Raw genomic sequence first — 14,137 nt, 5'->3', positions numbered from 1 at the left:
TAAAAGTCATAACTTTTCAGAAAAGTTACAACTTTTGATATAAAAGTTGCAACTCTTCGTAAAAGTTGCAACTCTTCATAAAAGTCACAACTTTTCATAAAAGTCACAACTCTTCATAGAAGTCGTAACTATTCATAAAAGTCACAACTTTTCATAAAAGTCACATATCTTCATTAAAATCGCAACTCTTCATAAAAGTCATAATTTTTCTTGAAAGGGAAGGCTAGTTTTGGAAATAAATAAATTTAAAAGGGAATTCTGATTTGTGGTGGTGCCACGTAGGCGGACCTAATGTTTTCTTTTATATATATATATGANGAGGTGCAAGAGTAGTAACGTGACATTGCAATCGGAATCAATTTTCTTTGTTTATACGAAGAAACCTGTAGAAGGGACAAAAGAGAAGATCAATTTTCAATCAACTTCTGTGTAACTTTTAACAAAGTTAAAAGAAAAATGTCACCAAAATAGCAAAAAGAGTTGTCATACTTACATGGATCACTACGACTTATAGTAAAGATAAGCTCCATGAAATAGGAGGATGAAAACTTTTAGGAATGAAACAAACTTCATAAGAAGCTTAATCAATGTAATTGAATTCAACTATGCAATGGAAAAAACCTTCAAATAATAGTGGCAGCAAATCCCTCTATTTATAGATAATAGAGGGTAGTGTGAATAAATATTTATTGTGCCTTATCGGAAAGGTCACAACTCTTTAGAAAAGTTGCAACCATTTGGAAAGGTCACAACCTCTCATAAAAGTCGCAACTCTTCATAAAAGTCATAACTTTTCAGAAAAGTTACAACTTTTGATATAAAAGTTGCAACTCTTCGTAAAAGTTGCAACTCTTCATAAAAGTCACAACTTTTCATAAAAGTCACAACTCTTCATAGAAGTCGTAACTATTCATAAAAGTCACAACTTTTCATAAAAGTCACATATCTTCATTAAAATCGCAACTCTTCATAAAAGTCATAATTTTTCTTGAAAGGGAAGGCTAGTTTTGGAAATAAATAAATTTAAAAGGGAATTCTGATTTGTGGTGGTGCCACGTAGGCGGACCTAATGTTTTCTTTTATATATATATATGATTTAATTTTTATTTTCTTCTTTCATAATATAAATCCTTTCTTTCTTTTATCCAAATAAACACTCTATATAATTTCATGTAATATAATTTTTTTTCATATTGTTTATTTAGTATAAAATTATATTTTATTTTAAATTTCTAAAGAACAACTACGAATAACTGAAAAAAGAAAACAACAAGTACAACTGCGCAATCTCAACCACAACTTCTCTGGATCATACACTAATTTTTTTCCCGAAAAATTGTTAAATATGGAAACAATCAACCGGATTACTAAATTCTTGTTGTGATTTTTAAAATTATTGTTGTTGTGTATTGCATTGTATTGTTATCTTGTATTTAAATTATAATGTTATGTATTGTATTTTTAAATTAAAATTTTCATCTTATCATTTTTAATTTTGTTCACTTTTCATGGTGAAAATAAATAATATATCAAATTATATCACTTAAAGTAATAAAAATTTATAAAAATATTTAATATATTATTAATTTGGAATGAAACTAGTATATATGAAATTATATATTTTTAAATAATTTATTAAATTTAAAAATATTAGAAATTTATTTAATAGCCTTCATGGAAAATAATACGTTAATTACAAAAAAATAGAAATAATAATGTAATATTGAAAAAGTGAAATAGAGAGTATGAATAGTAGTTCTCCAAATTCAAGAGAACCACTATTCAATTCTTTGTAATTGGAGAGTAGAGGGTATAGAGAGTGTTTGGAGAGGGCATTCTCTATTTTACTCTCCAATTATAGAGAAAGGAGAGTAAAATAGAGTAAGGTTGGAGATGGTCTTAGCAGGACTGTATTCCCCCTTCATTTATCGTCTTGTTCAATTTTTATATTGAGAGCTTAATGTCAGTCTAACTGAGCAGATTCTTTTCAAATTCATTATTCATTATCACTCTGCTACCATTCTCTTATTTTGCTTGCAATTTAGGTGTAATGGACACAAAACAGATAATGCATTCTTCTTGGTATACTCAGGTCCTGATCTGAAAAAAGATGAATTGGAGCAACTTGTCATCAAGCTTGTTTTGGATCATGTTCTTGTATGGACTCTTTTCAAATACTATTTTCTTTATAAACATATTAGAATAGGAATTTGACCGCCAGCAACAAATGTAAAATTTGATTCCCTGGAACATAGCTAGCTTATCAAGGATGGAAAACACGTAGGTTGAAATTCAACATTGTCAACATTGTTTTTATCAAAACTAGTAGGTGTGGTAACTTGCAGATAAAGATGTGATATAATCTGTTCTGCATCACGGAATCAGAGTTCGATGATTCCTGTTTTATATACTAAAACTGCACTAGGACTGCTTGTTATTTAAATCTCAAGTTTGTTGTTCCATAGCTTACTGTACTCGTGTCCATAACCTGCAAATTTTTAGTCTTTATTTTTCTTATCAGAAAAGTTTGTTGCCGAGAAACAGAGAGTGGGGCACAATACTGGAATCTGACTTCCTATATTTTCTTTTCCAACTCCAGTTTTCTATGTGGGCTTACTTTGAATGCACTTTTTTATCAAGCATGGCAACCACTATTAGAATTTTTTTAATATGATGCTGTTAAAATTTAGGAAGAAATGAGAGTAATATAAGCTTCTCCGGTCACTATCCTTTTATCTTTTTTCCTGTGGTCCTTGCTCCCAAAATCTGCTTATTTTAGAGAACTGTGACCTTGAGAGAAAGTACCCCTATATTCTTTCTGCAGATACATTTGGCAACAGGACGGAAGTCCAGTGAACAGTACTTTTCATGTGGCATTTGCTTTTTGTTTTTTTTAGGGTCCGGTCTTTGCAATTATACAAAAAAAAAATCTCTGTAAAATTTCCTTCTCTGTGCATATGCCATCTATATCCAGCTTTTTACTGTGGCTACTTCATTGACGATACGGTCGATACCAATCACTGGTGCCTAGATATTTTCTAGTTGATGAAATTGTCTTGTCAGTCTTTGCTGCTTTGTTTTCTGTCTATCAAAAGTTATTTTCTTTGGTATTCGTTTTTCTATAATCTTATAGTCTTAGCCATACTTGTATATTTAAAATACTGAGAAAAGAAGCTTGATATTTAAATGGGGAAGGGTAAAGGGAAGGTCCATCCTAACAATACCCTAACTGGACCTTGGCTATTTCTCTGTTGTCACAAAAAAGTACTGAGAAAAATAATCCTAAAAGGAGTTCTCTTTCATTCCTTGAGAAATACAACTTGCTTCATGGCTAGGAAACCAATAATGCCTTCACTTTTGCTTTCTGATACATTGTTATTAGTGCTTCTGTGTTGCATGTGCACATTAATTGACACAAATGCAGTCTCTGTCCAGAGGAAGCTAAGGCATTACTCAAATTAGCTAACCAGCAATATTTCTGATGTTGCTATATATATTTGTCTGGTTTAGTAGTATCTATTTAGCTGCCACCTCAAAAAGCTCCATTTTTTCTGAGTACAAATTTAAGTTTTGAGGGAAACAAATTTTCAAGTATTAAGGTGTGATCCAAGATTTCGGGCAAGGGTGTTGAAGAAGCTAACTTTAGGATTTCCTTTTTGTTTATTATAGATTAAAGGGAAAGTAGAATTTGCATTATGACCAAAAGTACAGACTACTAAGCATATAAGATGAAAATCCTTTTCCTCAAATTTTATTTTCCCCCCTTTTGTCCTGTACAGAAGAAACAAGACAGCAAAATAATGGATATGAAAAGTGACTTATCTTCTTTACCTTTTTCTGAGCATTGAACTAACATCTTTGTGCCTTTTCCTTCCCTGTAGAAAGAAGAATTTCAGCATACAGCCTATGCAACAAATGCATATGTCACAGTAGGACCTCTGGCAAAGCAAGTATTGCAAGGCAAGTACCCTTCTCTTTCAGATACACAAATATGCAGCAACTCAATCTTCTTTTATTAGCGTTAGGAGAATTTTGTATTGGATAGTGTAGAGAAGAAAGAGGAAAGAGCTTTTGGGAATGTTTCAGCCTTGATCATTCCTTTCTGTTATTAGCGTGAGAAAAGAATGAAGAAACGCTCTATTTGATATTTTCTTATTACTAAGGGATTCTCTTAGTTGTGAGAATTCTGAAAAATTCTATTGATTTTCTGCCAGTTTAGTTTGTCAAGTTTTTAGCATAGTAGTTTCAAAAATGTTTTCCAGCAAAGTTTTCGCCTCATTTAGTATTCAAGCTGAGTTTGAGCTTGGCTTGAAAGAATGCTATAAATCAAGCCCAGGAACAAATTTTTTGGCTAAGCCAGCTATTTATCATCTCTGTTACATACAAATCAAAGAAAAGAAAGGGCTTCAAGTCATCATAGAGTCCTATAGTTATCTAACTTCTTTTTCTGGTTAACCTTCAGGTAATAAAATTATGAAGGTTGAGTTGTCAACTAGACAGACAAAGACCTCAAGCAGTATGAAATCATCCAAACGAGAAAGATCAACAGGATTGAATGATAAGCTTGAAGAGTTGCGAAAGGAACTCGCATCCATCCATGGGGGAATATTCCCTCATTCTGTATTATCTACACAACAAATCAGTACCTTGAGTGCACAGAAACCAAAATCAATTGAAGAGGTGTATTCCTACTGCTTTGCTTACAGAGTTTAATGTTTTAACTTCTAACTTTTGGTGTTTCATTACTTGTCATCTGACTATAGTTTATAAAATCTTCAGAAAAGAGGAATTTGAACTTATTTTACTCCAATAGTCTGGTATTCCTTTCCATCCATGTCAAAGTAATATCTACTTTGCTAAAAGGAAAATCTAGTGACTGGTACTGTTATCCACTAAAATTCTGAACCCAGCTTTTACTTTTAAACAACAACAACAATACCTGGTGTAATCTCACAAGTGGGGTCTGGGGAGGGTAGGATGTATGCAGACCTTACCCTTACCTTTGTGGGGTAAGGAGGCTGGACCCTGCTTTTACCTCTCTCATGAAATGATTACTTTTATCTTTATTCTAAAAAATCAAGAAAGAAAGCAATGGCCGCTTCCATAATTTTCCCCAACTCTTGCTGTAATAATACTGCCAAATCAAGTAGACATTCATTGAGACAGATAACATAAAAGTGAGTCTTCGCATCTGATGATAAGTGGAGTGTCAAAATAGGAAATTTCTTACTCTTTGGAGAAATGGACAGTTTTTGACTATGGCCAAAGAAGGGAAGTAAGACTGTTAAGTCGACATAGAGAGTTCATATTTTTCAATGGTATTATCTGAGGTTGCAGGACTTTGCAGAGTAATTGAACTCCCTGCATGCTTCATGGGCATGCGACATATTTATCCCAGTGCATGCTCATTTATGGCCTGTTAAGTAGGTGAGGTGTAGAGATGCAATGTTTCTTTAATTGTAAAAGTAAATATCCTTCCGCTAAGAGCTGAGACTGCTATACTTTACACTGTCGCATTGATAGCACAGCTTTAGATCTTCTCATGCGATGCAGTCATCTGAACAGTACTTTGTGTTTTATGCAGTTGGAGAAGATAATTGGCAAGTTGAAGACTGAAAAATACGGAGGCAGAATTCTTGAAGAGATTGCTAGTTATGAGTCTGATCCCCAAAAGAATGATGCAGATGGAAGCAAAGAGACCAAAGGCAATACTGTTAAGAAGTTGAAAACCAAGAAAGCTCTTGTAGTCCTTGAAAGTAGTGAAGATGAAACATGAATTTCTGCATCTTTTTAGAAATATGATCATACTTGGTGTACTCTTATTGTTAATTTTGTTGGATCACACTGGATATGTTATCGATCATATAGTACTTGTCCATAACATATGTATCTAATGAATGGTGAATGAATCTTTTGCAGGAAATTACTCCTAGTGTCCTTGGAAATGGTTGGTCTTGAACTTTTGACCCTCGCTTGTTGCATGGATAAACCTTAAAAAGGACAAAATTAAAATTTGTTAACTTCAATATTTCGCCCATGGAGCAAGTGAGGATAAAAGTTTAAACATCATCTTGTAAATCATCGTTCAAACATAGGTAAATCCATTTCGGCCAAACTTAACCTAAACTAGTTTGCACAGATTAGGTTATGATTCAATCTCTGGCTCAACTCATTGTGTTCTTTCATGCATAAAAGCACATCTCAATTATTCATGTGGTTACCTATAAACTCCGACCATCAAAAATATTTGGTAACTCCAGTTATCAAGATTTAACATTAGATACATTTAAGGTTTTGGAATATGTTCTCAACAGGCTCAAATTGTAAATTGTAATTATGAAGAAAATTATGGGGCAAATTTGATCAAAGTGCAAGTGTATTTTACCTCAATCATTATCAGACGGTGAATTTAATCCATTTCACAAAATTGAAGAATAGATTTAAATCTTTTTTCATATTCAAATTTAACTCTAGATTATTAAAAAATTGCTCTTATTTAATCTTCTATTGCATTTTTAGCTCATAACATTATCGTCAAACAAACATTCTCGTGAAATTCTAAAACTCATCAAATCACTGAAGTTTAAATGCCCAAATTTCTTTGTCATGTTTCATTTTTTTGAAGTTAATTTAATTAGTTTTTATAATTAAATTTAATCAAATATCTTAAAATTGGAACTTAAATATTCAAAAAGTATATAGTATAACTTACCATCTTTCTCATTAAAAATATATATTAGAAAATACATGGTCAAATTTGGTACTAACTTACAAACAAAAGGATGTCTTTTGTAATTTAATAAGAATGCATAAAGAGGCGACTGATTTAGCGAGCAAAACTGAATATTATCATTCACCGGTGACGGCCAGAGATCAGATTAGTAGTTTTTGCCTGTAAGATGGAGAAGACGGCGAAGCCAAAGAGCCGCTTATGTACTCTCTGTAATGAAAAACGCGCCGCCTTGAAACGCCCTAAAACCCTTGAACAAGTACTCTCACGCTACCTCAATTCCCATTTTTTTTTTACAGATTTGAAGTGCTAAATATTGTTATTTATCTGAAAAGATATGCAGGGAGTGCTTTTACACAGTGTTTGAAGATGAGATTCATAGGGTTATTGTGGATAATCAGCTTTTCAAGCCTGGGGAACGCATAGCTATTGGAGCTTCTGGTGGAAAAGGTTTGTGAGCAATTATTTGATAGAATCTGTGCTTCTGTAGACGTTTTGTGAACCCTGTTTTAATGTCTTATGACTATTAATGAACTTAGCAGCAATAAATGTTATCCAAGTTTGTAAAGACTGAAAAACTCAATGACGGATTTAACATAAAATATTTGAAGGCTAAAACCTACTAGCAAGTCATGAGCCTCTAAGGACTGAAGTATGAATACAAAAACCTTGCCTCGCGGTATCGCAGGTCCAAATGTGCTAAGTAGCTTCAAAGGATATTCTGTAAGTCTCATTATCAATTTCCCTAAACGGAGGACAAGACTAGTATGAGCTTTACATTTATATTCTTAATGAAATGCAAGAAGGGAAACAAGTTATTCTAATATAATACTGCAAATATGTAAGCTGATAGTGAATCTGAGAAATAGGTTTGAAACTGAAGGTGAAAATTGAGTCTTAAAATTGATAACCGGAAGTCTAGAATTGAAGTTTTTTTTTTTTTAGAAGGAATAACTTTTTGAAAAGATCAACACTCTACGTACATGATCATCTAGGAACACCCACAGGACTGCTAAATTTGTTGTGGGCCCTCTGGTTTTGCTCACTCAATTTCAACCTGTATGAGGAGCCATTGAGTAGCTCAATCAAACTCAACCTATCTGAGTGCGTTAATGGGGCCTCTGAGTATGCTCGCCAAGCTTAACCCGTATATGGGGTCATCGAGTAGCTCAGTGTGCTAACACCTACAAGCATGGGATAGCTAACTCTGGACACCATCTCTCTCATACTCTAAGAGGTTGACTACTTCTGCCTCTATGAATGTAATCTCATTAATTTGAATCTAACCGAAGGTTTGAGCAATAAAAGTTTGCACATATGGAGATATTTCATATAAGCAAGTAACTAGAACACCTCATGAAACCAATCACATCATAGAAGATAATCATTTTCTGTCTTTTTGATTAATTAGCAAACATGTGCACATAGCTTTCTAACATGTGAGGCTAACAATTTAAGCACAAGAAGATCATATGCTCACTAGAATAAACATATAGGCTTGGATTATACATTTAGGCATCCATCAAACACTTGATATGAATATTCTAATCTAACCCTTGACTTAGGAAAGAACCTTAACTTACCTTGAAACTACTGCCCAAGTCTTTTCTCAACAACCTCGCGCAGACAACTCTTCAAAATCTACAATTTAAGTGGTTAAAACCATTAACCCAAACTTGTCATTCAACCACTTCAAGGTCTCATTTAGCCATTTAGAGCTTATAGTTAATTCCACTATCAACTCCATCAGTTCTTGTATTCCATAGTCGTAATACGATCAATAGATATGAACTTAAAATGATAGGCAGTAGAAGAATTTACCTTTGTCATAGTTCTCACAAAACCCTTGGTTTTTCGCGCTTGAGTTCTTGAAGATGTTTCTTGTAATCTAGGGATTTTCCAGGTGATGTTAGGAGCGTAAGTTTTGGAAATCTATGTATGTAGTCATGTTACTCACCTTTTGAGTATCTTGAACTGCCTAGGTTTGGAACCCTTACAAAAGATCTTAACCAAGTTAAAAAGTAAAGTATTTTTCTCTTTCTCCACAATCCTTCTTGATAACATTTCGCTGGGCAAACTTTTCTTGTGCCCCTGGAGCTGCCTTGGGATCCTACTCTACAGCCCAGTTTCTCAGTTCTCTCTGGCAATTATCTCATGCATTGGAGCTTCCATAGGGAGTAATTGACTGTTTTGCCAACTAGGACTTGGAACCTTTTTTGCTTCTCTGTCCATTGGGCAACTTATTCCATCTAACTCCCCTCCAACTTGTATCCTAGTCATGAACAATTATTCCAATGGTTCTGTTACTCACTTGTGGGCCACCACATACTTCGAGGTTGACTCTGTTACTCTCTTAAGCTCATTTTTTGCGCAAGTTACTATCATTTCCTACTAATAAAGTATATTGCAAAACCCCATTAAGCTTGTCAAAGTTACTATGTCTTCACCTTGACTAATGTGCTGCTGCTGCAAATGGTCCTAGTGTGGATAGCTTTTCTGTTAACTGGGATGTTTCTCATATGTAATAAATACAGTTTCATTTTAAGCATCCCTTCTTCCTCTCTGATGGAATTAATCTCAGATGTGATGGCAATCGGGTTTGTTTGCAGATTCAACAGTGCTTGCATATGTAATGTCAGAGTTGAACCGTAGGCACAACTATGGATTGGATCTCTTCTTACTATCAGTGGATGAAGGCATAACTGGTTACAGGGATGATTCCCTTGAAACAGTCAAAAGAAATGAAATACAGGCAGGGATAAATCTTGTTAAGCTGTCAGTTTGAATCCTAGGTCTCATTAAATAACTACTAACTTTGATCTCTCCTGTGTTTCATCTTTATCTTTGACTTCTGTTTCCAACTTGTGAGAGAAAAACTGCATGAGCATCAGCATGTCCACTTGTTGTTTGTTTGTTATTAACTTGACCAACATAGCTTGTCTTATCCCTCTTGTGCTAGATGCCGCAATGTTTTGATGGAGAAAAGAAATGAAACCTTGTCTTTTGTAAACTATAGTGCCTGAACTAGTCAGAATGAACTTCAAATATGAATATTGCAGTTGGATCATCAACCCATCTTTTCTTGGCCAGTTTTATTTGTGAATACCATCTGTAAAGGTGTTTGACTTACAACCATATTTCCTATATACATAATCCGTTTCTTTACTACAATTACAGGAAATTCATATATCGTATTGGTTGGTCTACAAATTTTTGAGTGCTGCTATTTCTTATCCCTTTATGGGGCATAGCCTTGAGCAGTTACCGAGTGAAAATTGAAAACATTATCCCTCTGATGTTTTCTTCTCTCTTTTTTCCTCCTCTAATGACACTGAGGATACTAGTGGTATTATGGCTTAGACATGTTTGGTAAGCTTGCATTAAGTTCAGAGTTTGCTAGGAGTTATTCTAATTCTTGTTGTAGATTTGTGTGTCAGTAGAAATGTAAGAACTCCTCTAAGAAATTACCTTATACAGAATTACTGAGTACTTGCATTGGTGGGAGGTAGTGGTACACTGTGGAATTAGTTGAGCAAGTGAGCCGACTGGACACCAGAATTATTATTAAAAAAACTGTAAGAGAACATCGAATACTAGGGAAAAATTAGTGAGGATTCATATAGTTGACCACAACTAACTTAGGCTTGGGGCATAGTTGTTATTTGTTCTAATTGAGGAGCTCTTATCTTCCACCAATATCTCTTGGTTCTTTGACTACAGCATTTTACTACTCTCGCGATCTCTTTCTTCTGTAGTTCTGTTATAATTTTCAGCTGTTACTTGAGCGTCATTAGCATCCGTAGTTGTCATTTTTCCAAGTGTTACAGTGGCTTTGCAGCATCTATAGTTTCTACACTAGATGAGTTTGATTTTTTAACTTGAAAATTTTTAACCTCTATATCTTCTCAATTTATGATGACTGTGTCGTTGCTATCTAATCCTTGCAGTATGGACTTCCTTTAAAAGTAGTTTCCTACAGTGAATTGTATGGGTGGACAATGGATGAAATAGTGAAATTGATAGGCTTGAAGAACAACTGCACATTTTGTGGTGTTTTCCGTCGGCAGGTAATTCGACACACTTGTCTTTGGGTTTGAGTATTTTTTTTTTGCATAGATGTCTCCAACACCTGGCACACAATTTGCACCTTCCCAGCAAATCTCTATGTAATATATGTTGTTGCACAAAAGCTGTACGCAAGAGTACAAAACAGCTTTTGAAATATTTTGGAACTCTACTCTGTGGCGGATATAATTTTCTGCTTCCTGCTATGAGAGTGACCAAGCTTAGTTCAGTCTTTTGAAGTCTCTTTCTTTGCATTCTTCTTGTAGTAAATATTTTTGGAACGCTTTCTTTTCCACTAGCAGTTGCAGTTTCATGATACTTCTTTGAAACTGGTAATATGGATATCATATTGATTAGTTTTTGTTTGTAAGGCCCTTGATCGAGGTGCTGCACTGCTAAAGGTAGACAAGCTCGTTACCGGACATAATGCAGATGATATTGCTGAAACAGTCCTTTTAAATATTTTACGAGGTGATATTGCAAGGTAAAAGTAATTCTAATTTAGTGCTCTTGTATGAGTCTCTTCCTTCTTGACTTCCCCAAATTATTGATCGGTTTCTTACCGCTGTCAAACCAGATTGGGTAGATGCACGTCGATAATTACTGGAGAAGATGGGCCAATACCGAGATGCAAGCCCTTCAAATACACTTATGAGAAGGAAATTGTCATATATCCTTTTCTTTGATAGTATTTTATTGGGCTACCCCTACCTATATACTTCAAATGGTTGCATCTTCCCTAGTAAAATCATTGCTTTGTGATTGTGATCACTTCTGACTATACTGCCTTAACTTGCTGTTACGTATGCATACTTTAAAAAGCTGGACTACTTCTCTACAGAATGTAAGTATGTTTTCTTTCCTTCAACTTTCAGTTCTAATACTAGAACTAGGATTTCTGTTCTTCTTTATTTGCTGTTAGTATATTTACATTCTCTTTGTTGAAACACTTCGATGTGTGTTGTGTTCACGTCTGTCCACTTTAATCTCTCTCTCTTTCCTCCCATTACACTGGAAAGAGGCCCAGGTTTTGTGGAAGAGGTGGGGTATGAGACAATATGAACGTGTTAAAATTGCTACATCTTAGAACAGTTCAATGATAAAATTTCCTCTCGGTATCTGAAAGGAAATAATATTTCAATTCAATTTAGAAGGCTGGGTAGAGAAATTATCTAGAATTCATGAACAGGAACCTCAAATCCGGTTCTAGTTGTATACATCAGAAAATAGATCGATCAGGAATGAAAGAGAAACTAAATTGTCAGCTTCATGCTCCATATTATTCCAAGTATTGTACTTTTCAAGAGAATAACCCCCAAAAGCAAAGGTTTCTTGCTGACTTATGGCTAATCATCTGCTCATTCTATATGCCTTTATTGAACATAATGATTAGTCATTTACCATATACTGTCTACTTTGCAAAATACACTTCAAATATAATTTGTCTAGAATATATGTAGCAGCATTTGAACTACTCAAAAACTCCTTCCATCCTACTCTGATTGACCTAGTTCTTCGCTTAGTCCATACCAAAAAGTCGAGTTTTTTCTTAATAATGATAAACATTTTCCCCAAAGATCCAACAATATAGACCTATACTACCTTGTATTGTTTCATAATCGATGTGATATTTTTCAACTAACAGTTCCACTTCTTCGAACTATTGCTTAAAGATTTTCTTATCAATCTCAATACTAAACTAATAATATATCCAACTATCTTACTCTTAAGCTTTGCGAGTGCTAACCTAATCAATTAGAATGGGACAGAGAAAGTAGTAATTTGAATGTTTTAGTCTGCAAGTGCCTCCATTGTGCATCGTTCTTGCACTTAAACAAACATTACATGATCATCTATCACTATCAGTAACCATTTTTTTGTATGACAACTTCCCAAATATAGTTTTTTGTATGGCTATCATATAAACATATAATGTCTATTTTATATCTAATATTTTTTTTTTATTGATGAAGTTAAATATTTGAAATTTTACTAATGCCAGGCCTTTGCCCATCTATCTACTAAGGTTTTACTTTTCATTCCCGGTTGTGGAACATTTCTTTTATATAGATATTCTGAACGTCTGAGCACTCAATGTCCTTAGGCTTCGCATCAAAATGGATTTTCAATATAATTTTCTGGAGCGAGTGGCAGAGAACTGCTTGTTTCCTTTACTGTGTTAATACCATATGATCCAACACTGAAATCGTCTCACTGATTTGTTTTGGCTTTGTGTCATATCCTTGTGTTTCATCCTAAAAAGTTAGATGTGTTATGAACATGCAGGTATTTATTCCCCCAATGCGTATCGTGGCTTTGCTCGTGAGTTCATTAAAGATTTAGAAAGGATGAGGTACATCCCAGTTGAAATTCTTCCCAAAAAAAAATTCTTTGGACGATTATGTAGTTTAAGTAGTCTTTGCAAATTACTTTTGTTCTTCAATAAAATACTAATTTACATGACAGACCAAGAGCCATTCTTGACATTATCAAATCAGGTGAAGACTTTCGGATCTCCACCTCTACAAAAATGCCAGAACAAGGCACTTGTGAAAGATGTGGTTACATATCCAGCCAGGTAAATATGATAATTTTCTACTGCTTTGCAGTTTACAATACTAGACTTCTAGCATCTATATGTTAAAAGTATAATTTGTTCAAGGGATCAGTATGCTTTCCCTTTACTGGTTATTACTTAAGATGTTAATGTTGTCATTGTATTATGATCTATCTGTCTCCTTTGCAATATCTACTCTACTGGTTAAAGTTTCTCCTGAAGAATTGTTGATCCGTGTTGAGATATAGACCCTACTATCTCTCATATGACAGTTTTCTTTATCAACTTGCAACGTTTGTTCGTACTACTAAATTATTCTTGTACAAAATAGGCTACTTGTTGAACTGACTGGTCCATACATTGTGTAACTATATGCAGAAATGGTGCAAAGCATGTGTCTTGCTTGAGGGCCTCAATCGTGGTTTACCCAAATTAGGCATTGGGCGGAGTCGGGGGATTAATAGCGAACATAATGCAAATATGAAACAAGCTAATGGAACACAAAGTCTACAAAGCAAGCAGTGTGGAAGTTTGGACTTCTGAATTCTCATGTAGCTGCATAAATCAGTGTTTTAATTACAACATACATAAGTTTGGACTTCTGAATTCTCATATAGCTGCATAAATCAGTGTTTTAATTACAACACACATACATATCCAGTGAGAAGGGAAGGGCTTTAACTAGAAATTCCATATTATCTGTGTAGCTTTATGTATTTATGGAGGTGGAAACTAGCCTCCTAGTTCATCCCGCGGTTATTCTATTTTTTTCACGATGTTGTGTG

General features: G+C 34.3%; 2 protein-coding genes across 6 annotated transcripts in view; both read left to right on the top strand.

Moving 5' to 3' along the window:
* The window catches only part of LOC107029016 (mediator of RNA polymerase II transcription subunit 34), a 39,490-nt gene extending 33,564 nt beyond the window's left edge, over positions 1-5,926 (top strand). For 2 of the 3 annotated variants that reach the window (XM_015230297.2, XM_015230300.2), the window contains exons 17-20: positions 2,093-2,157; positions 3,882-3,960; positions 4,463-4,680; positions 5,585-5,926. In XM_015230297.2, coding sequence (XP_015085783.1) covers positions 2,093-2,157; positions 3,882-3,960; positions 4,463-4,680; positions 5,585-5,776 — 554 coding nt within the window. In that variant the 3' untranslated portion in view covers positions 5,777-5,926. The remainder of the gene's footprint in view (positions 1-2,092; positions 2,158-3,881; positions 3,961-4,462; positions 4,681-5,584) is intronic. The other variant, XM_015230298.2, reaches the window with a different exon arrangement.
* Positions 5,927-6,775: 849 nt separating this feature from the next.
* LOC107028605 (cytoplasmic tRNA 2-thiolation protein 1) lies at positions 6,776-14,128 on the top strand. Of its 3 annotated transcripts, XM_015229739.2 has the most exons (10): positions 6,776-6,989; positions 7,066-7,180; positions 9,340-9,482; positions 10,678-10,797; positions 11,167-11,279; positions 11,373-11,465; positions 11,599-11,639; positions 13,082-13,148; positions 13,262-13,373; positions 13,731-14,128. In XM_015229739.2, the coding sequence occupies exons 1-10, from the start codon at positions 6,900-6,902 to the stop codon at positions 13,893-13,895; spliced, it is 1,059 nt and encodes a 352-aa protein (XP_015085225.1). In that variant the 5' UTR covers positions 6,776-6,899; the 3' UTR covers positions 13,896-14,128. The 3 variants fall into 3 exon arrangements, with proteins under 3 accessions (XP_015085225.1, XP_027774712.1, XP_027774711.1); XM_027918911.1 differs by lacking the exons at positions 6,776-6,989; positions 9,340-9,482; XM_027918910.1 differs by lacking the exons at positions 6,776-6,989; positions 7,066-7,180 and having other exon boundaries at positions 9,385-9,522.
* The last annotated feature ends 9 nt before the right edge of the window (positions 14,129-14,137 follow it).

Source organism: Solanum pennellii, chromosome 8, assembly GCF_001406875.1.
Source record: "Solanum pennellii chromosome 8, SPENNV200".
NCBI classification, from domain to species: domain Eukaryota; kingdom Viridiplantae; phylum Streptophyta; class Magnoliopsida; order Solanales; family Solanaceae; genus Solanum; species Solanum pennellii.
Note: the sequence above shows the minus strand (reverse complement) of the source record. Positions and strands in the feature narration are given on the sequence as shown.

What these genes read in the sequence shown, in the direction of transcription:
- LOC107028605 (XM_015229739.2), top strand. Translation starts at nt 6,900, where the DNA reads ATGGAGAAGACGGCGAAGCCAAAGAGCCGCTTATGTACTCTCTGTAAT. An exon ending in TATGAGAAGGAAATTGTCAT is followed by an intron (nt 11,466 to 11,598) that starts ATATCCTTTTCT and finishes ACTTGCTGTTAC; the next exon opens with GTATGCATACTTTAAAAAGC. An exon ending in GTGGTTACATATCCAGCCAG is followed by an intron (nt 13,374 to 13,730) that starts GTAAATATGATA and finishes AACTATATGCAG; the next exon opens with AAATGGTGCAAAGCATGTGT.